The 24,775-nt window shown below is 48.7% G+C and overlaps 1 protein-coding gene across 1 annotated transcript; it reads right to left on the bottom strand.

Annotated features, from left to right (window-relative positions):
* Positions 1–680: 680 nt before the first annotated feature.
* MAT2A (methionine adenosyltransferase 2A) lies at positions 681–6,500 on the bottom strand. Its single transcript, XM_075563080.1, has 9 exons — positions 6,293–6,500; positions 4,319–4,396; positions 4,109–4,231; positions 3,789–3,901; positions 3,559–3,702; positions 3,113–3,331; positions 2,738–2,920; positions 2,471–2,604; positions 681–1,835 (listed from the first exon to the last, which is right to left on the bottom strand). The coding sequence occupies exons 1-9, from the start codon at positions 6,381–6,383 to the stop codon at positions 1,733–1,735; spliced, it is 1,188 nt and encodes a 395-aa protein (XP_075419195.1). The 5' UTR covers positions 6,384–6,500; the 3' UTR covers positions 681–1,732.
* Positions 6,501–24,775: the final 18,275 nt, after the last annotated feature.

Below are 24,775 nucleotides of genomic sequence, written 5' to 3'. Positions count from 1 at the left end.
TCAGTGGGAAGCAGCCATTAAATGGAATAGCCGCTGCAGTGGTGAGACGAGGGCCAACAGTGCCAAACCCAGGTTTTAGGCTTTAGGACCTTTCAGCTAGCACACACAGAGCTGGGTCCACGGTGTCTTCTCTCTTGAGCCACAGGTTAAGATTCAACACATCATTACCCTAGGCTAAAGGGACAATACTTGGTTGTAAGAGTTAACAAAGCCCTTTCTAGAAGAAAAATGGACACAGTTAAGGTAGAACCTAGCATTTTATTTAGATCTTCATTAAACTGTTGGAATTGAGAACCAGACATACGTAATCAACCTCCAAAAATAGATCCTGAAAGGCACTTTCTGCTTAGGGCAAGCAGTCATGGAGCGAGCGTGTAAACAAGCTGGCTTCTCTGTACCACACCAGCCAAGTCAGCCTCTCCATGGCCAGCTGCCCCAGCTCTGCCCTCCCTTCTGTGAACACCAGCCAGACCCCCTGTAGGTCTAACCCAAGGCTTTTCTGTAGGACACCTTGGCCTACCTGGGAATGCTGGAAACATGTTGTTAAAGGAATTATGGTGCCAAGGGGGAAAAAAAAAACTTAAAAACTGCCATCTGAGGTGATGGCTTCTCTGTACTTACGCCGCACCCCAGAGTACAATAAATAAGCAATTAGAAAATGTTCAAGTATGAGGGATTTCCTCCTCCCTGCCAAAAGCATTGCTCTCTGAAGGGAGCTGGTTTCTCTGTAGCCACACCAGCTGTTCAGAAAAAGCTCATTGGACCTGGTTTGAAAATAAAACAAAGTTAAAACCCTGGGAGGAGTTACTGTGCAGTGTGGAGTATTCTGTCTTTCTTATAAAGAAAAAAAAAGTTATCTGGTACCAAAGTGTGCAACCTACAGACTCCTAGGTACTACCCCTGCTGCTTCTCTGTATGACACCAAGGGTGCCAAGCGCCTGTTTTTTCTAGAGCAGAGTCGGCGAGGTTTGGCTAGTGCTGAAACCATGCATAGGACTGAACACCTGATTACGTACGTCCTCCAAGACAGCTGAGAGCGAGGACTGGGAGTCGGTGCTCTTTACGAGGTGGCGGTTAAGAGCATAAGCACCAGGAGATGGTTTTGTGATGGTCACTGCCCTTTTTCCTTACGGGGTCAGCCTAGAGCTTCAACTGGAACTTGCGCTACATGCAAGGCTGACTGGACAGGAAATCCACCCTGACAAAGAACTACAGAATGAGAAATGGATCGAGTTCAAGGGAGGGCTTCACCTTCCTAAGAGAGCTCCAGACATACCAAGTTCATGCTGACAGGGCTGTGGCAGTGCCAGACAGGAATAATGGAACTACGAATACTTTACGTGCACATGACAAGGGCATTGCAGCACTGGGTGGGGGTGTGTGGATGCAATTAGGATTTCAGAAGGTTGGGTGATAGGACACAAAGCCTCAATTTCAAAGCATTAATTACTACAGTGTTGTCTGTCACTAGGCAGTTACATGGATCACCTATGCTCACTAAATTCATTCTAATGGTGAACAAACACCAGGGACAGAGTAGCAAGCCCAACTTACAGTCAGTCCCCACCATAGCTAAAATGCACGCCATTGACTACAGACAGAGTGACTGCAACTCATCAGGAGCTGAAAGAGGACAGGAAAAATTTAGGAAGGGGGTGCCCTTTCCCTCAGAGCTTGAAGGCTTCTCTGTAGCCTACGCCAACAAGTCTGGGGAAAAAAGGCTAACACTTTTTCAGTATTTAAGCTTTTTGGGCACTTCCCATGGGAAGCTGTCCCTGCCAAAGTGGCCATAGGCTGCAGTCCTCTGATAAATTGGCTTCTTCAGATCCAGATCCCTGGAATATACAAGTCCGTAACTTAATATGCAGCATTCATTTAAAAGAAAGCAAAACATTCAGCAAGACCCATGTTCAAGAGCTCTGGCAAGTGAGGTCAGTTCTCTGGGTTCCGCTAGGAAAAAAAGTCTGTGGCAAAAGTGTGTTACTTCCCTGGTGTCCCAACTCCATGTGCAGTCCTTTATCAGTAACTAGTGGTTTTTCCATCACTTGCTCAACAAATAACGAAAACTTGTCAGTCTCCTGAGACTTCCAAATGTCAAAAGCTCATCTGAGACCATGGAATACTTACCAATGTCCCACTGTACCGCTCTAGGGTGTTTTCTTTAATAGCCTACCCCATGTCATTTAGCTTGCAGGGTTTTTTAAGTAAACACCCTAAAGTAGCAAAAAGCCTACTATCACACTAAAGGATTGCTGGTTAGTCTAAGCCACGGTGCACAATTTGAGGTTTCTAAAGAAGCTAAGGCTTCAACGCAGACAATCTATGGATAACCTTATGCCTCTACAACTTTAAAAACCACGGTTTACCCGGCCGAAGAGCCAGTCATTTTCCCTCCTGGATAGATTTAAGTGGTATGCACCACACCCACACCCTGAGTGTTTTCACCAGGAACAGACTTCACCATCTTTACCTGACAATGACTCCAGGGCGGAGGTCAAAGTTCTTCTTCACAATATCTAACAGCTCTCTCTCACTCTTCTGAGAGGTGCCATAATGGAAAATGGAAATCGATAATGGGTGAGAAACTCCAATAGCGTAAGAGACCTGGAAGAATTCAGATATCACAAGTCAGTGATCCCAAGACCCACACACTTCTGCAATGAAAAGGTGTGTTATCCCCGCCTTCTGCTGCTGCCCTTACATGACATTAAATTCCCTGATGACAGAGAACACATACCTGCACGAGAACCCTTCTGCACAGACCTCCTTTCACGAGGGATTTTGCCACCCAACGGGCAGCATAAGCAGCCGATCGGTCCACCTTGGTATAATCCTTTCCAGAAAAGGCTCCTCCTCCGTGAGCTCCCCAGCCTCCATAAGTGTCCACAATGATCTTCCGGCCAGTCACACCAGCATCACCCTGAAAATGCAGGATTGAGTCACTGTCGGTGTTTAGGTATTGCCATCAGATGGTTCTAGATGAAGTTGCTAAGTGCTCATTGTATGTCACTGAGCAAGTTGGCCTCAAGAATCACGATGTGGACTTCAGAAGGCTGAGGACCCTAAGTGGTGATCGCTAACACTGCAAGTCATTCTCACATTGAGGCCTTACCTGAGGCCCCCCAATAACAAATCTGCCGCTCGGCTGTAGGTGATAGATCGTATCCTCATCAAGATACTTTGCAGGAACAACGGCTTTAATGACTTTCTCCTTCAGGGCTTCCCTCATCTCATCCAGACAAATGTCTTCATCATGCTGAACTGAGATCACAATTGTGTGCACTCTGATGGGCAGCACAGCACCTCGATCCTGCATGTACTGCACAGTCACCTGGAAGCACACACACATCACGTAAGCTGTACACCAAACGAAAGCTTTGTGCTCAGGTCCGTGCCCCAAGTACAGCCTAAGGAGAGTAAGGAGCATTCCATGCCCACCCCCACCCCCCAGTAGTAATCAGTTATCATTCAATGAAAGACTTGATCTTCTGTGCCAGTCTAACAAATGAGTCTTCACAGAACTCGCTAATCCCACAGGGAACTCCAAGCATCACTCACTTGAGTTTTAGAATCTGGGCGTAACCAAGGTAAGGTGCCATTGCGACGCAGTTCAGCAAGTTTGGCATTGAGCTTGTGTGCTAAGACAATGGTTAAAGGCATGCATTCCTCAGTTTCATCAGTGGCATAACCAAACATCAAGCCCTAAAAACGGGAAGGCATTGATCGGTCAATAGGAACTTCAGAATTTAATGTCACAAGAACTGCAAGTAGAAGCTAAAATTAAATACCTGGTCTCCTGCACCTATATCCTCCTCATTGCGGTCGAGGTGAACCCCTTGAGCAATATCTGGGGACTGTTGCTCCAAAGCCACCAGAACATTACAAGTCTTGTAGTCAAACCCTGTAAGCACAGAAAGGCTTTGTTTTAATAGCAAAGTTATACCAGAACCCTTTTTCCCACAACTGTTTGGAATTCCAATGGCTGCTAAAGACATCAGTTACCATCACCAATACTTGATACTATAGAGCTCAAGTTAATGACTAGCAAGAACATTCTAGAACTAGTGAACTGAAGAAAAATGGAAACTATTTTGAGAAGGCAACTCACCTTTGGAAGAATCATCGTAGCCAATGTGCTTAATGGTTTCACGAACTACTTTCTGGTAGTCAACAGCAGCTCTTGATGTGATTTCCCCAGCAAGAAGAATCATCCCAGTTTTAGTAACCGTTTCTATAAGAGACATTCAGAAAGTTTACTTTTATATACAAAACTATTAGCTTTTCATCAGTAGTAAATAAGTACATGGTCTGAACTCACCACAAGCCACTTTGGCATCAGGGTCCTGCTGAAGGTGGGCATCAAGCACAGCGTCACTGATCTGGTCACAAATCTTATCTGAAAAAGTAACACTGCAAGCTCAAGTCAATGGTTTTGGGCTTTTTTTCATTCTTAGGTAGTTCATGCTCCCCCGTCATCCTAAAGGTCTCTGGAGGTAATTCTGCAGCTCCAGAAGCCATTTGCCTGAAGTCCTGGATGTTACTTGAAACCTTGACACCAAGACCTTCACTGAGTTGCACAAGCCCATCAGCTCTGCTAAGCTAGAACACCTTGCAAGCCTAACGCATCCTAACCCATCGTGGAAGGGCAGGTCAGAGGACAGGGGGCCCGGTCACTGCTTCATATTCATTGCCATCCAGTCAATTCTGGACTCAGAGACACCGTAGGACAGCACACGACTGCTCTTGTTGATTTCTGAGACTTTTTCGAGGTGTGGGAAGCCTTGTGCTCTTGCTGCTGGCTTTGGAGTTACCGCAAGTCTCATCAATCACAACAGAAGTGCTCCTAGAGGACCACAAGGTCACAAGTGACTTGGTGCACGCAATGTTGTTTTTCAATCAATGATGACAGATGCACTTTCTAACATTTTTTAATCCCTGAAATTTATATTGGGGATAAAATGTTTTGAAACCTGGAAATTGGGAACTTCGATCAGTTACACAGTGGGAACCCTTGACCCTGCCGATATTCAGAGACCAATGGTGCCGCTCGACCATAATAACTTCCAGTTATGTTTTGTTCAAGCATTTGGGACTGAACATCTGAGACCAGAAAATGCTCCAAACGTTGGACGCTCCCTCAATTTCTTAGCTGCCTATTAAAACCTGGGAGGGAAGGCAAACATACAATGGCCCCTAAAATATTTCCTGAAGGTTCTATAACCATCCTAACAAAATGTGTATTGCAACGGAGTCAGTGCTCGAGCCTTGACCCGTGAAGCCTGCCACTCAAATGGTCAGTTTTCCAAAGGCCGGCGGAACAGGTGAATTCTCAGTGGGGGCGGGAATAAACCTAACAACCATCCTACCAACCCCCAGAACACCTGCACTTCCGCAGTTCTGCACTCCTCAGGAGGCTGCCCCCCCCAGGCTCCCGGGGGGGGGGGGTTCATCACAAGGACAATCCACGACTGCAGATAAATGGACCCCCAGTCGTCACACGAAGTGGGCCCGCGAACGAAGGGTCAATAGCAGTGACTGATCTCTCTGACCCACGAGGCGATCTTTTCACGCCAAGGTGGAAGGGGCCAGCATTAAAGAAGCGTCATGCGTTCGCAGAGAGCGCAGATCCATGATGGCGGACCAGTGGACAAAGCGCACGGACAGCAAGGCGGAGCAAACGCTGGACGAACGTTACGTCTCAAGGCGGACACGAATTCGTCCACTTCACCCACGGGCCAAATAAGGGGCGCCTGCCCCAAGGCGCACCGTATCGAGTGGACATTTGTCACCCTGATGGGCAGGCCGTAACCAGCCGGGGCAGGCCCCACATCGGGACTCTCGGGGTAGCGGCCGCGGCCAGGAGGGTGCAAGAAGGGCTGTTCGGGGCGTCCCGGCGCGCGCCCCCCGCCGCCGGCAGCCCAGCGCGCCGGCGCCCCGGGAGCCCGGAGGGCGCACGCGGCAGCCACGTGGTTGCGGCTGCAATGCGGGCGCGCGCTCTCGCGGCCGGGTGGCGAGCACGCAGGGCGGGCCGGCCCCTCCAGATCTCGGGGATGGCAGGGCGGAGGGCCGGCCCGCCCGGGCACCCGCTGCGCAGCCCCCACCCTCAAGCCTTTCTGGAATCTTCCGCACGCTGGGGCGCGCGGCCGGATGGAGGAGTGGGGGGAGGGGAGGGGAGAGGCGGACGCGCGCCCTGCACCGGTGGCGCCACGAGGAAGCCGCGCAGCCGCCGCTCTCCCCGGCCCCTGCCTGCCCGCCCGCCCGCCTCTCCTTCCTCCGGGCTCCGTCGCCTCACCTGGGTGGCCTTCCCCCACAGACTCTGAAGTGAAGAGGAAGGTGCCCTCCTCGATGAACGCCTCGTGGAAGCCGTTGAGCTGCCCGTTCATTTTGGTCAGTGAAGCTGGAGCGTTGGGAAAAGAGCTGGGGCGAGGCGGAGGCTGCGGAGACGGCGGCGGAGCCCGGGAGCAAAGCGACTCTGCAGGACGGCGAGACCCGACTGAGGCCGCGGCTGGTGCGGCCCACTATTTATAGAGCGGCTGCCGCGCGCGCCCGGCCCGGGCTCCGCCCCTCCGAGCCGCGCGCCAATGCACCGGTCGCGCGCGGGGATTGGGAGGAGCGTGGGCGGGGCGTCGGAGGAGCCTGGGCTGAACCACTCTGAGAAGCAGGGGGAAGTAGCGAGGTAACGCTTGGCGGGGCGCCTGCGAACTTTTACCCTGCTCAAACAGTTCGAAGGAGCCTTAGTGGAGACTCATGCCCACCACCCGGACTTTTCCCCTCCGTTTGTGGTATTAGCCAGGAAAGATGCTGTTCATCAGCAGACGTCAAATAGAAGGTTCTGAGAATGCAGAACTCAGCCTGGCCTTTTGGAGGGGGGGGGGGGGAGAGGGTCCTAGAACACAACATGCCAAGAAACGAGAAGTGGGTTAGGCGCCTCCTCAGTGAGGAAATCTCTAGATAATGGAGAAGAGCCAAAAACCCTAGTGCAAGCCATTGGCCAAATGTGACATCTTTAAACTCAGTCCTCTGAGTCTGGGTGTCCTGAGAGCAAACACCTTCAGTGTTAACCCAGAAATGTCACAATCTAAGGCTAATGTCGCTTCTTCAAAGGGGAACATCCTGGGCCAAAGGCTGGCCTGTGTGCACTGTGTATGGGCAGTAACAATAACTAGAGAAGACCAGCTGAGCCAGGGTCCCCTGAGGACCGAGTTGAAATCAGGGGCACAGACCCTCCGGCCACTGCAACAGTGCAGAGGCAATGTTGAACAGCGATAGCATATGAGCACGGGTGTACGTGTGAATATTCCACTTTATTTAGATCAATGAGCAGACCTGCGCCAAGGTCAAAGAAAGCAATGGTGTAACTCCTGAGCTTGTTAGCTCACCAAACATGGGGCTGTGTTCTTTGATGACATGCAGTATTGGCTGGCCTTTCTCCCCTGATAGCCAACCCCAGAGGGATCCTGAGATCGATGCAGTAGTGCTCCGTTTGTGAGCACTTGGATACCCTTCGGTTCATAAAAGTGTCCGGAATCACTCAGGCCCCTGTGCCTACACACGGAGGGAGGATTTTTGTTTCACCTCAGTCTCATCCCACTACCACTTTACAGAGAGATGCAAGGGCATTGTGGTGCTGCCCACAGGGGGTAAGCCCTAAAGGATTGGGCCAAGGCACCTTAAATCGGTCTTACATTCGCTGTCAACTGGCCCAGAAACAGAAATTGTTGCTTTTCGGGGCAGGAAGGGATCTATAAAGTTTGTGTCTCCAGGATTCCTTCATGCAATATTTGTGACAGAGCTCAGAGCAGGAGCACATGGTCAGATGGGGCAAGAAAAGGTCTGATGTCCTCAACAATCAAAGATGGTCAACAATCACAGCTCTTGGTCGTTCAGGATGACTTGCACTTGGGATTCAGGACTATCAGGAATGTACTTTGCCCACAAGCCAGGAAGGTACCCACCCCCACACACCGCCACCACCACCCCCTTACCCCCCGGGGACCCTGCAAGCTTGTATAAAATTGAGAACAATGTGCCTTGATGAGCTCCCGCAAGACAGAGCCAAAGGTCCAAGTCACTGATTACTGAGAAGGTTTTGATACAGTGTTTGAAGCCTGACTTGTGTACTAAGGCTAAGCTGATAGAGCTTTCATATCTAAGGGAGGTGGGGGGGCGGGTTAAAAACAAAACGAAAAAGACAGGCTCGTGGAAATGTGCACAAAGGTGTCCGTCCTCGGGCCCATCGAGTTCATGGACGCGGAAAAGCTACTAGGGCTTTAAGAACCTCCCGCGGTCTGTGACTTGGCACCTCCCTTTCGGCCGTTGGCGGGGTTGGCAGGGCGGGCGGCTCGTCCCCCCTCCCCCGACGTGACAGCGGGGAGTCGGAGGTAGGGGGTGGGGTGTCCTCTGGCCTGGTCGCGACAGGCTTTCCGGCTGCCTGCTTTTCGCTGGCAGAGTGGCAGGGCCTGGGCCCAGTGAAAGTGGCCATTTTGGCTGGTCGGCGTGAGAGTCCACGCACAGCCTGGCTCGTCCGCGCCTTGCCCGCTGCCCGCGCCTGGACATCCTGGGGCGCCCGCCCGCTTCGAATCGTTCTTGGCTAATGTCACCGCGGTGAAAACGGCCGAGAAGCTGAAAGGAGCGAGCGCCGCCCTCGGTGATCGAGTGGCGTCCTCTCGGACCCCGCCAGAGCCAGAAGGACCCTGGCTGCACCCCGGAGAGTGGAGGCCGCGCTCCCCCTGCAGCTCGCTCTCCCCGCCCCGCTTCCCCAAGGGCGGTCCCTACGCCAGGCAGCCCGAAACCAGCTGATTTTGCCTCTACGGGGGCACAAATCGATGCTTCAAGTGTCACTTCAACCCTTTGTTCCGGAGAATGGTGGATAATTTTCTTGGGAGAAAAGCCCTTGGAATGTGATTAAGGACAAAGTGATATGTACGGTCTAGTTCATGCCGCCTTCACCGTCAAAATGTCCACCTGCGTTTGTCCCAGTTTTGCCCATAATAGGCAGAGAGAGAGAGAGAGAGATAAGAACAGGTCAGGGCGTCAGGGCTGGTGGAGCCCGGTTTGGAGGGAGCCCGCCAGTGTCCGCTGGGCGGTGTCCGTGCCCCCACCCCCCCGCCAGCAGCGATGGCGCTCCGGCGTCCGTGCCAGGTGTAAAGATGTCAGGGAATACTGTGCATTTTTCGTGGGGGGAGGTTAGGGAGACCCCAGAGGCTGTCAGCGGTTAGTCCCTCAGGGAAATTCATACATTCGGAAGGGGCATCCTCCCAGGGACAAAGGAAAAGGGGCGTTTGCTAATGGCTCCCGGGGAAACAATGGAAGCAGTAGGTTGTGCTTGAGGGCTTAACTTCAAGAATTCAAGACAGAGCCCCTCCCCAGGGTTGGAGCCCTCCTGCCTGGTCACGGAGAGCAGACCGCAAGTCGAGGTTCAACTACCCACATACAATACCTCGCTTATTTCCATGTGAGTTTCCATAAATCAGCCTTTGATGGGAAAAGAACTGGTTAAGAGGTTTATGACTTTCACCACATCATCTAAAGAGGGGGATGTGGGGGCTTCAAAGAAATTCTTGGAAGATTTCATGTCTCTCAATTCCATTTTTTTCCATGAACATTTGGAAGTGCCCTCTTGAACTGAAGGCAGAGTGCCAGTTGATTGACTGATAATGAGCACTGAAATTGCCAGCTGGAATAAAATGCAGGTGTAGGCTGGTCAGTGCATTATCTCCCAGCAGAAAAATCTGAGCAGGAAGCCAGAATATAATTAGGTTATTTCAGAACAAGGTCATTCGTAAAATTCATTGACGAGCTCATTAAGCCCTGCTACCCCTATGCAACTGACTCCACAGTGGGGCCTCTCCCCGGAGGAGATGAGAATAGCCGGAGGAATATTCTTGCTCGCCTACTCCTCGTTCTGGATCATTCTACGTGGGCTGTTTTGGTTTTTCTCTTCAGTTTTCTAGTCACTTTTCCTTTTCCTCCACGGGGGCCCTCAGCATCCCAACTCAAAGGTGTAAACTTTTCACAGCACCACCCTGGGTGAGTGCAGAAGGGATAGCAATGGGATGTACCACAGGGAGCACTGGATTTTGAGTCAGGGGACCTGGCTTGGACACAAACAGGCTGAGTGACCTTAGCCTGGTCACTGTCATTCTATGAGCTTTCGACTCCGCCCCAGCAATTTTGGGGTCCCAGGCTGAGGTCAGAGAGCAGTGAACATGGAGAAGTACCCTGCCCTTCATGGGGCCATGGCAGAGCCCAGGCAGGGATGCAGTTAGAACAGTGGGGGAGGGGGCCTGCACACGACCCTAGAGGCCCTGCCTCCAAAAAACACTCTGACACCCCTGCAAGCAAGGGACGCCACCTCCCTAATACTAGACTGTGGCATGCCAGCCAACTGCCCTCTGCCCTTGCTCAGGGTCTGACCAAGTAGGTCAGGCAGCAGGAGTCCCTGGGCCCATCCTCAGCCCTCGGGCCAGCTGCACACTCTAATAGCCAGGCCTGGGGAATAACCTGCTTCCATGTGGTGCCCATTTTTGTAATACTGGTGCATAGAGCGGGGAGGTGGGGGGGGTTGTCTGTCCTAGTACATGGTGGGAGGGTTGTATGTGGGATTTTGCAATCACACCTCTGCTACATATGAAAGGCATTCAGGTAACTAACTACCTTTTTCCCAATTGTCTTCCGGCTTCAGTTCTGAGCACCCATTTTGCAGAGAGCTAGGGACAGCAGTGACAGTCAACAGCCCTTAGCAGAGATTCCCCGTGTGGATGAAGTCCTCACTGACTCCCTTCTGGCCATTGACCAGGGACGTGAAGTCTTGCCCTTGGGCAGAGAGCATTGGGAAGTGGAGCACCTCCATGCCTTCCAGCCAGCCCAGAGACAGGCAGTCTCCCATAGGGGCTGGCCTGTGTGCCCTTGATGGAGACACAGTGCTGGGGTCACATCCTGATGAGTCATATCCAGACTGCCTTGGTTGGAAGGCCCTCTGCCAATCTTTCAAGCGCTTGGGTGTAATGTGGTGGGAATGTCTCGGTCCTGGTCCTGTTCTGCTTCTGTAGCCCTACCTGGAAGTTTGTTGTGTTGATCTGCCACCAGTTATACTTTTGGGAGAATTTACTGTGCTCTATTTCTCAGCAAACCCTCAGACACTAGGAGGACCGCATGCTCATGCTCTCCATCTTCTGAATGATGCCTTTTTGGCTTTGTTTGGGTTAAAATTTAATAAATGTTCTCCTAAAGTTATATGTGTGATTTGGGTCTCCTTTGAACCCTAAAACACTTCTCAGAATTCTGTTTCAAAATTGGTATAATAATAGAATAGTGTGAAAAATGAAATATGTACAGTATCAAGTGCATAAGTACATTGACAGTTAAAACATTGACAGTTAAAAAAATTAATTGTACTGCTTGCAAATAATCCTGCAATGTCTTCTGGTTGTTATCTAAGAAACAAAAGGATTGAGTGCCACTGAGTCAATTCCAATGCACATGGACTCTACAGGGTAGACCTGGCCGTGTGGGTTCTGAGATTGTAACTCTTCGCAGGAGTCAGACTTTCCCCCTTGGACTGGCTGGTGGTGTTGCACTACCTGACCTTGCCGATAGCATTGCCCACAGAACCCTCTATGCGACCAGGGCTCCTGTGCACAGGAAGACCGCGCCAAAGCCCTGCACGGCCTTCAGGACCTGCACGTGCACCAGCTGTGCCTTCCGAACCACAGTGTGCCTCTCTCCACCTCCGTCATTCTTCCCTGTTGGGTTTCATTTGTAACAGTAAATACATTCACATCAAAGCAAAGCAGGGAGAGCCGTGGATTCTCTTTGATGGTAAATGGAAAAGCACTGCTACAGGGTCCCAGTCCACACATTAAGAAACCAAACCCATGGGCTGCATTGAGTCAGCTGCAACTCATATTGAGGGTTTCTTATCCTGTAAATCTTGATACCTCATCTTCTCCCAAGTAGTGGATAGTAGGTTTGAACCACCAGTCTTGAGGTTAGCAAACTGACACCCATTTTACTGCACCACCAAGGCTCCTTATTTTGCCAATACCTATGTTAATTCTAAATAAAATATTGTAAGCACTTGTATGCTGTGCAGTCAGTGAAGGGTTGCAGACAGATTCTGTCAATAACACTCCTGTGTTAATCTCAACCAAACTGAGCCTACTACCATCTAGACCAGTGGTTCTCAACCAGTGGGTTGTGACCCCTTTGGGGGTCGATGACCTGTCCCGGCCCACGGGACGTTCACCGTGGGTCCTGGGGGAGAGAGTGGGAATTGGGGGGTACAAGAGGCACGGAGAATGAGGACAAGACAATATCCTGATCAAGTCCTGTTTTAATGAACAAAGAGTCACAGCTTATAATGGCCAGCCAAGTGGGGGGAGCCTCAGCCGCACATGCAGATTAGGCTACCTTGGCAACAGGCCAATCAGGGAGTTCAGGGGAGCGTGCCCTGCCCACGAGTCAGTAAGGGCTTACAGTCTTAAATTAGGTACGCAGAGGAGTGGCATGTACATGCAAATCAAGCATAGGGGAAGACGATCTTTTGCCCAATCAAGGGCATGCAGGACAGGGATGCTTATCTAAAGAGCATCACCCCTTGTTTGCTCAAGCTTTACAGCTGCAGTGCTCTGTCACGTAGGCTGGGGTAGAAGAATGCCCAGAGCTCAGGCTAATAAATTCCAAGTAATGGCCAGGCCTCATGGCTCCATGCAGGTCCTAATAAATTCCAAGCAATGGCCGGGCCTCATGGCTCCGGACAATGACCCTTTCATAGGACTTGCCCAATTCATAACTAGCAAAATTACAGTTATGAAGTAGCAACAAAAATCATTTTATGGTTGGGGGTCATCACAACATGAGGAACTATATGAAAGGGTCGTGGCATTAGGAAGGTTGAGAACCACTGCTCTAGACAATACCCATGCCTATTGACAATGTATAGGGTTTCCAAAACTAAATTTTTATGACAACAGTTTAATCTTTCTCTCTCTGAGCTGCTGCTGGGTTTGAACTATCAACCTTGTGGTGAAGAGTCCAATGGTGAACCCTCAGTGGCGGCAGCGCTCCTTAGCGTGCCTTCACAAAGGGATCCCCATCAAAATATTGGCTTCCAAGAAGACCTCCTGAGCCAGTTCATTCCAAGCAACGGGATCTGCTCAGAAGGTTATGTTCCTGATTATCTAGATCCGTCGGGGGGGGGGGGGGGTCACCTTGATAGATTTCTCTCAAAGGATACAGAATCATCATGGAGGTTTGCTATAAAGGAGTTTAAGGAAACTGAAAGCTGTGTTGGTGAGCAAAAGGCCAGGACAGTTGTGTCAAGAACAATGTTCTCTCATATAATAATGCACCTACTCTTTCTTCAAGGGTAGCAAGGGCTGTCCTTGGGGAATTTCCCTGGGAAATCTTACTGCATTCCCCTGACATCCCTGCTCTTGCCCCTTCAGTCTCCATTTTGTTCCCAAAACTCAAAGAGGGATTAAACAGGATATGATGTAAGTCCTTCAAGGATGGAGTCTTAAGGTAATATCTTCTACGTAAGATAGGCCAAGGAGAAAGAAATGTAAGCCAGGTGCCTCCAACCTGTACCCATTCTTTAGGGCCTAAACTCAGACATCTCCGAAGGCCTGGGAAGCAAACTAACTCCGATGGGGCCAGAAACAAGTGCTGTGTGAATGCGCTCTTCTCTGGGCAGTTGATGCTTTATTGGCATTTCTTTTTCTGTCCTCGTATTTGGTCAAACCTCTGACCATGTCACTAAAGCAGCGAGGACTGGAACGATACAGTGCGTACCGTGGAGAACGCATCCAGCAAGACAATCATCGTCTGTAGACAAGGAGACAGCCCCTCACAGAAGGGTGACACTCCTCTGGTTCTTGGAGGCGTCCTCACCCCCACTCTCAGGGCCCCAGTCCTGCCTTTCACTGTGCGCTAGGCCGGAGCATGTCCACTGGTACAGAGAAAAGCACACTGCACAGGAAATCCAGGTCAGGGCAACCCCTCAGGAACAGAAATGGGAGTGGCAATACCAGGAGGGGAAGGGGAAGGTGAGGAGAGAAGCGGAGGAAGGGGGAATCGATCCCAATGATCCACCCCCTAGGGGATGAAAAACAGACACTAGGGGGGAAGGACATCAGTGGTCAGTTGAAGATAAGAAAATAGTTTATAATTTATCAAGGGGTCACCAGCGTGGGAGGGGGGTCAGGAGGGAAAAAAGAGGAGCTCAACTCGAAAGTAAATGTTTAGAAAAGAATGTTGGCAACATATGTACAGATATGCTTGATGCAATGGATGTATGGATTGTTATAAGAGCTCTAAGAATATTCAATAACATGATCTTAAAAAATTAAGACAACGACCCTAACAAGAACAACAAAACCCCTCAGGTCAATTCTAACTCACAGCAACTCAATAGGACAGGGTAGACCTGCCCCTGTGGTTTCTAAGGTGGGGACTCTTCTACAGGAGTAGAAATCCTCCTCTTGCTGCCTCCACCAGCGTGGCTGGTGGTCTTGAACTGCTGGCCTCACAGTGAGCAGTCCAATGCACAACCCACTACACCACCAGGACTCCTCTAAGGATGAAAATAGCCACTGTTTCCTGTCCTGGACCTTATCCTCATCACAACGGCTCTTAGGAGGTAGACACGGTCATGTTTCCAGTTTCACAGACAAGGCAACAGACCCAACAAGCAACAGCAACAAAGAAAGGGAATCAAGCCCAGGCGGGCAAGTCAGTGAGACTCGCGGCAACTGGGTAGGACCAAGCTTAGGGTTTCCAGGGATTTAATCTTGACAGAATTAGAGCAGGCAGCAAAAAAGGAGGGAGGAGTAGGGCCCTGGCTGAGATGAATTGACCAAGTGGCACAACAATGGGCTGAATATACAAGATCAACTGTGAGCCTGGCTCAGGACCAGACAGCGTTTAGGTTCTGTTGTTCCCAGGGTCGCTATGAGCTGGAACCCACTCAAGGCCCCAACAACAACACAAACAGGATCTATATAGCGGGGAGCAGCTGATGGGCTGCAGCCACACCCTCACCCTTCAGGTGAACTGTTTAACTACTGTGCCCCCAGGGCTCCTGGAAGCAACTCACTTTGTTCCTCTAGTCACAAGGCAGTGATGGAGCTGGGACTGCCGTCTCCACGTTTATGCTTCCTCTTATGAGTGTGAACAAATGCACCAAACAATAAAGACCTCCCATCCCCTAAAGTAATTACAAAGAAGTGTTTGGTTTGTACCCTTCCATATCGATGTTCCATTCTGTGAACACATAAACTCATAGTTCACAAAGACAAACAAAAGCCATTTCTCTGAGACTTGGAGTCCTGTCTTCACAGTTTCTGTGGCCGTCTCCCAGGACACTACGTAGAAAAACCAACGACCTCGTCTGGCTGTGAACTAGACGGTAGCACGCCTTTGCCACATGACTCGCTCAAGTGGTGCTTTGTTGCGATTCAAGTTCTTTCCCGTTTTTAACCCCTTCATAATGCTGAACTTGAACACCTTCGGACATCTGCTTTCATGAATCAGCGTTTTTATTTCTGTGAAAAGGCCTCCCAAAGTAGGATGGCTTAGAGAGAGGATAGATGCATGCTTGGGTTTCAGTAGTTACAGCCAGATCACTTTCCAAGCCGCTGCCAAAGTTCCTGCCAGCCCGGTTGGAGAATGCCACTTCCTCCCTGTCGCACCAGTCCCGAGGACTCGCGCTCTTTTAAATTCTTTTTTGTACGACAAATGCAAAATGGTAAAAGAACACTTTCATGATCTTGGGAGGCCTTTGTGAGTACAATGGAATGCCCCTGAGCCACAAAGGAAAAGGTTGATAGACAGGCTGCCGAAAAGTGACAGATCACTGCAGAAGAGAAATCAAACCGCGCTTTGCAACGCAGATCACAGACAAAGGGCTAATGCAAATGTATAAGAAAGTGAGTTGAACTGAGCCCTCTGTACTGCTGTGGCCTCATTAGCTGTTGTATTCCTTCTCGCTGTATACACTTATCTATCTATATAAAATCATAAGTGTTCTGGTTTTGTTTCTCTAGAGAACCCTGCCGAACATGCCACAGTTCCTTCGGTGCTGGATCATAATTCTGGACTCTGAGCCTGTGGCTGTGGCCCCGTGTTAGAGGGTGTTCTCTACTATGCTAATGGGCAGGATTGGAGGTTAAGACCTGATTTGAATAGAGGGTATGAACCAAGTCACACCATCGGTTTCCTTGGGGCCTCAGGAAAATGAAAACAAATCCATGAGAGCCAAAACACTACCCAGAGCACGTCCCATCGGAGTTGAGACCATCTCAGGAACATATGTGAGGCGTTGAGCACTAAGGACAGAAGCCCGGACGAGCTGTGGGCTAACATCAAGAAGACCTTGCGCAAAGAAACAAACGTTCATTAAAGAGACAGGAGAGAAAGAGAAGATGAGGAGAGGTGTCCGAGGAGACAATGGCGATGTGAGGAGACCAGTCTGGGGAAGGACATCATGGGTGGTAAGGGAGCGGGGCAGCAAAAGGGAGGAAGGCCTTTGGGAAGGATTGACGCAGTGGTGCCTCGATGGACTCACACACAGAGCAACTGTGAGGATGGCGCAGGACCAGGCATGGGTTCCTCTGCTGGCTGTGGGGTTGCCGTGAGTTGGAATCTACTTGTTGGGACCTAACAGCAACAACAACAAATACAACCACAAAGGAGAGAGTCAGAGAAGAGGAGGCGGCCCTTAGGGAGATGGATAGACACAGTGGCTCAAAGATGGAGGGAAGCACAACCGTGGGAGGCTGGTGCCGGACCGGGAAGTGCTTCCTTCGCCTGGACGTGCGGTCTCCGTGAGCAGCAGTCGGCATCTGTGGGAAACGGAGGACCGGCACGGTGTGCAGGAGGACCAATTCTCTATGCTCATAGTGATCTCAAACTGCTGAGCTAGCAGTGAGCAGCAAATGTGTAACCACTACACCACCAGGGTACCTTTCTTTGCCCTACTAGGATGTAGAAGATAAATCCTAGTTCTCTTGTGCCCATTGGTGGAGCTGTCCCATGAGACTGTGCCTTCAAACCCAGTAAACCAATCCTATGAGGTGTTTGGTTTTATGTCTTTATTTGATATATGAATATATGTACCACAGACACAATACAGTAAAGTCTGGACATTTATTTCTTTTTCATATAGAATAGTAATTGTGTTAATCTGTGTTGACTAGAGAAACAAATTCATTGACACTTATATATGTGCAAGAGAGAATTTTATATCAAGAAGTAATTATGTATCAATAAAACACTCCAGTCCTGATCAAGTCCTTAATTCAATATTAGCCCATAAGTATGGTATTAGCTCATGAATTCCTCTTCAGACTCATGCAACACATGCAATGATGCCAAATGCAAGAAGATCACAGGCTGGTGAGTGGAAAGTCCTCTGGGTCCAGTGGCAGTGGGGCCATCTCCAGGGACCTGACTGCCATCAGGGTGGCTCCATGTGGCTTGTCAACAGGAATGTGGAACAGAGGGAGAGTATGGTCCTCCTCACAGGAGAATAAAAGTTCCCAGAGTCCTCCTGGTGGGTGTTACCTTGTGACCCAATTGACAGATTAGACTCCACTCCTTCATTCTGTTTATGTGACTACTACAGTATTGAAGCCCATTACAGAAAGTTTGGAAGAATAAAATTGAGAGTGGAGCCATAAAGTCATGAATTTATGGTGCACTGATTTTTTTTTTACAAGGGTGTCAAGACCATTCAATGGTGAAAGACTCATCTTTTCAACAATGACTCTGCAACTAGATCTCCATACGCACAAGAAGGAAATTGAGCCCCTGTCCCACACTGTGTATGAAAATATCAAGAGTGGATCAAAACCTACACTTAGGAGCTAAAACAAAAAAATCTCCTAGAAGAAAATATTGGTGTAAACTTTGTGGCCTTGGATTGGGAGTAGCTTTTTAGACATGACACCAAAAGTACTATCAACTGGGAAAACTTGGGTAAATCAGATTTCATCAACATTTAAAACTCTTGCACAGGAACGCTATTATTACTACTTTTTAAATAGCTAATGTAAATAGCTAAGACAATGTTGAAAAAGAACAAAGTGGAGGAACTCAGACTTCCTATACAGGTACAGTAACCAAACTAAATCTGGTATTGGGTATGACAAAGGCACATAGACTCCTGGAATAGAATTTAGCATCCAAGGACTTAGTCCACAAAGCTAAGGTCAACGGGTGTTTGCCAAAGGTGTTACGTCCATCTGATGAAGACAGAGACTCTTCAATAAATGGTGTTGGTAGAATTTAATTTCCACATGCAGAAAGATAAAGCAGAATTCACGCCTCGCACCATACAAAATCAAATTAAAAATGGATTAAGATCCTAAATGTGAAAATCGAAACTATAAAATCCTTAGAAGAAAATACGGGGGCCAGTGCTATCAGGCATGTCCTTTAACATATGCTACCTAATAAAATATCAAATGGGCAAATAGTAAAGACAAAATATATGAATAGGGCCTCGTAACAATTAAATACCTTTTTATTTTCAGTCTTTTAACAACAACAAAAGAAAAAACAATCCACTACCTGGGAGAATATCTTCCAAAACCATGTATTCAATAAGACTTTAATCACCAAAGAAGCCCTGGAGGTGTAATGGTTAATTGTTGGGCTGTGATCCTCATGGTCAGCAGTTCAAAACCACTCGCAACTCCTCAGGACAAAGACTGGGTTTCTATTCCGAAACCCACAGTGGGTTTCTATAAGTCAGTGAGTTTGGTTGGGTCATAAAGCTTCCACTACTCCACAATAACAAACTAAATCGCATCATCACAATATGGGCAAAAGGTTACTTGGCTAGATAGTTCACCAAAGAGAACATTCAAAGGGCCATCAGACGTGTGGAAAGCAGCTCAATGCACATCAAAACCACAGTAAGACACCCTTTCATTCCCACTAGGAGGGCTAAGATTCAAGACGGAACAGAGCCTCAGAAAATAACCAGTAGAGATGAGGACCCAGGGCAATTGGAGTTGTATCCTCAGCTGGTGGGAAAACCAAATGCTCCAACCCAGCAGTGCTTGCGCTTTTTCAGCATGCGACCTACTTATAAAATGATCAAGTCAAAATGACCTGCCAACCACAAAAATATAAAACATATATGTGTTAGTCTGGGTACTTTAGAGAAACAAATCCACAGAAACTCATGTATAAAAGAGTTTGATTTAAAGGTTAAGTGCGCATCAAGAAAACATCCCAACCCAGTGCTGTCCAAGCCCACAAGTCCAACATTAATCCATATGTCCAACACCAAGCCACAAAGTCCTCCTCCATCTCACAAAACACATGCAATGATGCCGACTGCAGGAGGAAAGCTGAATCAATGAGCATGTAAGCATCTCAGCACTGGCAGGGGTCTCCACATGGCTGCTCCAGCACGCAGGGCTGCATCAGGGTAGGTCCAAGTGGCTTCTCCTCAGGAATGTCTTGCAGAAAGTGAGCCTTGCCAGCTGAAGCAGAGAACTGGCTACGGCAGCTGCACCCTGGTCTGACCATCAGAAAGCAAGAGACCTGAGAACTAGAAAGGTGAGGCTCACAGAGCCATTTATCCCTCCACCCTTCCATTAACTTTACATGTGTTTATCGGCCAGGTTGGCACAACAAACTACCTCAAGATATATTTATTTATTTATTATGTTTATTTATCAATGCATTGAGAATTCTTTACATGTACAATATATGTTTATGTACTTTGCATAACCGCATGAGTCCACATTGCACAACAAAACACAGTTAACTATGTACATTTTTTGTCATGACCTGAGTTTGCTCTGATGACTTGCACTGAATGGAATGAGCCAGGGATGCATAGTAGGTGCTGACAGTTGACCTCAAGCACACTTCCAAATGATCATCAGTCCTGGTGGAACGGTACTTGGACTTAATGATCTTTATGTGGGAACAGGCTGACTCACATAAGTAAGGACAGCCGAATAATGCAGTCAAGGAGGTAGCGCATTTTCTCATGTTTGGATACTTTCTGTCTGCGAGTAAGTTCCAGAAATGTTCATGTGCTCTGGACTTCAGCTGAATGTCGGCTTGTCGGGTCAAAATCTCCCATTCCTCATGAAAGTGATGTTTTTGCCTTCTTACTTGGCCCAGCTCCCCCACTCATTTTAATGCCCTTTCTTAGGGTTAAGAGAAAAAACCAAGGTCTTAAAAAACATTGGCGCTAACTTAGCTTGTCAGTTTTGCTGCACCTAGCGCAGTTGTCTGCGCATGCGTTTGACACCTAAGACTGCATCTGATTGGCTGCGCTGTAGATCAGTTAAGTGACGGGGTGGATGATAGGTGCACGTCTATTTTTTTTAATGCCAAGCGATCTAACCACACTACATTTGAGATCGACTAGTAGACCGTGATCGACGTATGAAGCAGCCCTGCTGTAACCATTGTAGGAAACAGCGCAGGAAAGGAATCAAGTCCATGGCAGTGGGTTTGGCTTTAGTGCGAGAAAACCCTCGAGGCTGATTAAAAGCAGCACACGCAGTAAGCAATGGTGACGGTTGTGGTGAATTGGTTGTGAGTTATACAGTTTCAAAACGAGAGCGAATTCCCATCCTAGCTTGAAAGGGAAGAGAGGTGTTGTCTGTCCGAGGATCTGCCTGAATCCCATTTATATGAGATCTCCAGGACTGGTAGATGCAGAGGCACAAAATAGATTAATAGTAGCCAAGAGTTGAGGGGTCTGTGGTGGCCAAAGGCAGCAAGAAAACTCAAAGCCAAACTCGCTGCTATCAAGTCGGTGCCGACTCATAGTAACCCCAGAGAACAGGACAGAACTGCCCCTGTGGGTTTCTGAGACTCTTTTTTTTTGGGGGGGGGGGAACAATAGTGTCACATTTTAATTATTTTTGCTTAATAAAGGTTTCTGTGATTTTTTAAAACATTTTATTAGGGGCTCATACAACTCTTAACACAATCCCCACATATACATACATCAATTGTATAAAGCACATCTATACATTCTTTGCCCTAATCATTTTTTTTTACATTTTATTAGGGACTCATACAACTCTTATCACAATCCATACATATACATACATCAATTGTATAAAGCACATCCATACATTCCCTGCCCCAATCATTCTCAGAGACTAACTCTTTACAGGAGTAGAAAGTCCTCTTTTTCGCCCATGGAGCAGCTGGTGGTTTCAAACTCCTGACCTTTCAGTTCACAGCCCAACAGATCACCAGAGTTCCTATGGTACCCAGAAGGGACTGCTCACAGGTAAGGAGTATCTTTTGGAATGAGGAAGTGTCCCACTGTGAGACAGTGGGGACACTCAAAATCACTGATGTGCCCTTTGAAATGTTAAATTACTTGTGAATTATATCCTTGAGTTATTTTCCAAAGAACGTTTGGAAAAACAGAAGAGAAAAAAATCACTTATACTGCCCATTCTTTAACGAAACTACTGTGTTTATAAATATAGAGAGATGTAAATACATAATATAGATGTTTCCTTTTATCACTACCATTTCCCATGTCATTCATGATCTGGTCTTTGTACGCATAATCATTAAGGGCTCTATCATAATAAACCCAGGGGCTTTACTTATTCATTCTTTTATTGCTAGACTGTAGTTTTCCGTGAGCTTAGTAAAACAATACTGCAAATGAACTTCTTGTGTACATAACTGTTTCCTATATTGGGAGTCCTTTCTTTTAGAAAAATTCTCCAAGATGACTTGAGTCGAAGTATATTGGTTTGTGTTGCTTCAGTTAAATTCCAGAGTCGAATGCTTTTGAGTGCAGCCAATTCCTCTGCTACTTGTTTCAGGTGCTGTGCATAAACTGCGAACAGGGAGGGTGGTGCTGTTCCAGCTTGACTCTCTGGGTGACTGAAGAGTAGGGAGCAGTCAGCTATTTGGGCCAAGCGCCAGTGGACAGAAAGTTCTGGGTGTGGACCCTTTCTTGGCCTTTCCCGAGCTGCCCAGTCCTCTGCGTCTGATGCGGGACAAGGTGAAATTCATGGAGCTCTATCCGTTTGTTAAGGAGCCCTGGCGGCACAGGTCATGTGTTGGGCTGTTCACAGGGCAGTTCCACCTTATCCTGCAGGGTTGCTGTGAGTTAGCATGGACTTAATGGCACTGAGTTTATCTGTTGATAAACTTTCCCAGGATACTGTGCAATGCGTCAAACATCTAGACTCATAAAGTAACCACCAGGCAGGCAGCGGATATGAACAGGCAGTTTATAAGAACTATTTATAGCCAGTAAACATGTGAAGATGGCTTCACCCGCACTCATAGCTGCAGAAGGCAAAGTCAAACAATGAGATACCAGTTTTTAGCTCACCGAATGGCAAACCAGTGTATAGGACTGATCACCAGCCGGTGTTCACTGGGTGATGGGCAACTAAGCACCCTCGTGCCCGGTTGCTGGAAATGTAAACAGATCCAACTCTTTGAAGGGCAATTTGGCAATGTCTGTCAACACTCCGAATGTTTGTGCTCCTGGACCCAGCAATTCCTGGCACAGGGAATTCACTCTCGGGATACCATGGCCAGACACCATGGTGCTTGCAACAGTGTCGGTAATAACATTAAAAAAGAAGGCATTGGATGGCCATCAACAGAAGACCAGGTAAATATATCCATAAAACAGAAACTACGCAACCCTGGACACAAGGTAGGAGCAGGTATGGAAAGTTTCTCTAAATACGCTGCGTTGAAATAGCCCAAGTGCACAACCCCACGATCGCACCGGGGTTGGGCTTTGGAAGCTACTGCAGAGGTGTTACCCACACACCGTACCTGCAAAGTGCGGGCAGCCTGTGGAGGGCGGCCCTAGGGGATGCAGGGCCCAGAGGATAACTGGCTTTTTATCTGCCGCTTTTCTAGAACATGCGCGTGTTTCATACACCAAGGGACTGTAAAACTTTAAAAACTCCATGTTCAAAAGGCAGACAAGGAACGTAAAGAGGGGCAGAAGAGGGACAGGGACGTCCATCCCATAGCTGATGGTTTTCCTGACCCAGGACAACCTGGTTTCAGCCGCACGGATCAACTTATTGTGACCAAACCTTGGTGCGTTAGAAAGCTCGCTGAGGCAGCAGCCTGGAAGATGGAGGGGAGTCCTGAGACTAGAGCCCAGGGGAGATGTTAGAAAGCTTTTGCAATAGAGCAGGGGCTCAATGGAGGAAGTGATGGTGGGAGTGGAGGAAACCCTATAGAAAGGGGAGTCATTACAGAAATAAAAAGGTGGGGGGGGTCTTGATAGCCCCGGGGCCTGACTGGAGGAGGAGGAGGAGGAGAAAGAGGAAAGAATTGAGGATGCAGCTAAGCTCTCTGCCGTGGGCAGCTAGCTGGGTGGATGGCCAGGCTGCTCGAGGCAACGCTCAGAAAGAGAGGGGGTGGGGAAGAAAAGCATGGGTCCCCACGTGAACACGCCGAGTTGCCGATGGAGGTGTGTAGCAGACAGGAGTACAGAGCCCAGAGGATTCAGGGTCGGAGATGGGGCACCTTCGATGAGGTCCCAGGGTCAAACTGAGATGGGGAAACTGGGTGGACAGTAAGAGGCCCAGTTTCAGATAGGAGTCTCGAAATCACCCACCCTTAGGGGTGGGATGGAGGTGAGGAACCAGGCAGTGCAGCTAAGACATGTTCACCAGACAGGCGTAAGGACACAGAGAACTACTCTCTTCTCTTGCCTGGTTATCTTAGCTGATCCCTTAAACCACTGCTGATTCCTCTTCTCTTTCACACCCGCCCAGCAAAACCCCAACCCTGGCTTTTCTGCCTCTGCTCCGGGGAAAGGTCGGGGAGAATGATCTGTCTCCGATTCCATGGTTTCCGGCTCCCCGGGGCTCTGTTACTACCACCTGCCAGTTCGACTTCTATTTTGAGAGCACTTATTCCCCACCCACCCAGCCAAACTCCTTGCTATTAAGTTGATTCCGGCCCACAGCATCCCTCTATAGGGTCTTTACCAGAATAAATAGCCTCCTGCTTGTCCCTCAGAAAAGCTGATGTGTTTGAGCGACCAACCTGGCCGTAAGCAGGCCAGTGCCTAACCCAGTGTACTACCAGGCTCCTTCTCATTCCCCGCAGTTATTCTACATCGTCACCAAACTCGTGTTTAAAACCTCACCTCCACTCTCATCTGTATGGCCAATGTCATTGCTCCACGTGGGGCGGCTGCCTTTAGTCCGGCCCGCCCTGTCTGACTGTATCTAAGACCACGGCGTTGATTCAAAGCAAGAATGAGGATCAGAAGTGTACTGGGCTGCTTCTTTTGTTTTAAAAGAACTTTATTCTTTACTTAATAACCTTGGAAATAAGGATTCACATCAGAACTCAGGCAAAAGCAGAGACTCCCCTTCCTCCACACATACTGCCCCCCAGCAAACAAACACACCAACAAAACTGCTCTTTTCTCCTACCTTATCCAGCAAGAACAAACCCCGGGCCCCACGCCAGCTCTGGGCATAGCCTTTCTACAGCCTGGTCCCCGCCCATTGATGGGGAATTGACTTCTGCAGGGCTCATACTACTCTTATCACAATCCATACACCCATCCACCGTGTCGAGCACATTTGTACATTTGTTGCCTTCATCGAAACATTTGTTCTTTACTTGAGCCCTTGGTATCAGCTCCTCATTTCCCCCTCCCTCCCCCACCCTCCCTTCCTCACGAACCCTTTATAACTTATAAGATTTTTTTCATGTCTTACACTGTCCAATGTCTCCCTTCACCCACGTTTCTGTTGCCCATCCCCCAGGG

This window comes from Tenrec ecaudatus, chromosome 11 (assembly GCF_050624435.1).
Source record: "Tenrec ecaudatus isolate mTenEca1 chromosome 11, mTenEca1.hap1, whole genome shotgun sequence".
Lineage (NCBI taxonomy): Eukaryota > Metazoa > Chordata > Mammalia > Afrosoricida > Tenrecidae > Tenrec > Tenrec ecaudatus.
Note: the sequence above shows the minus strand (reverse complement) of the source record. Positions and strands in the feature narration are given on the sequence as shown.

Excerpts from the sequence above, each read along its gene's own strand:
- MAT2A (XM_075563080.1), bottom strand. The coding sequence starts at position 6,383 with ATGAACGGGCAGCTCAACGGCTTCCACGAGGCGTTCATCGAGGAGGGC. Across the intron at positions 4,232-4,318 it reads TGATGCCAAAGTGGCTTGTG|AAACGGTTACTAAAACTGGG; the intron begins GTGAGTTCAGAC and ends TGTCTCTTATAG. Across the intron at positions 1,836-2,470 it reads CGCCCTGGAGTCATTGTCAG|GGATCTGGATCTGAAGAAGC; the intron begins GTAAAGATGGTG and ends TGTATATTCCAG.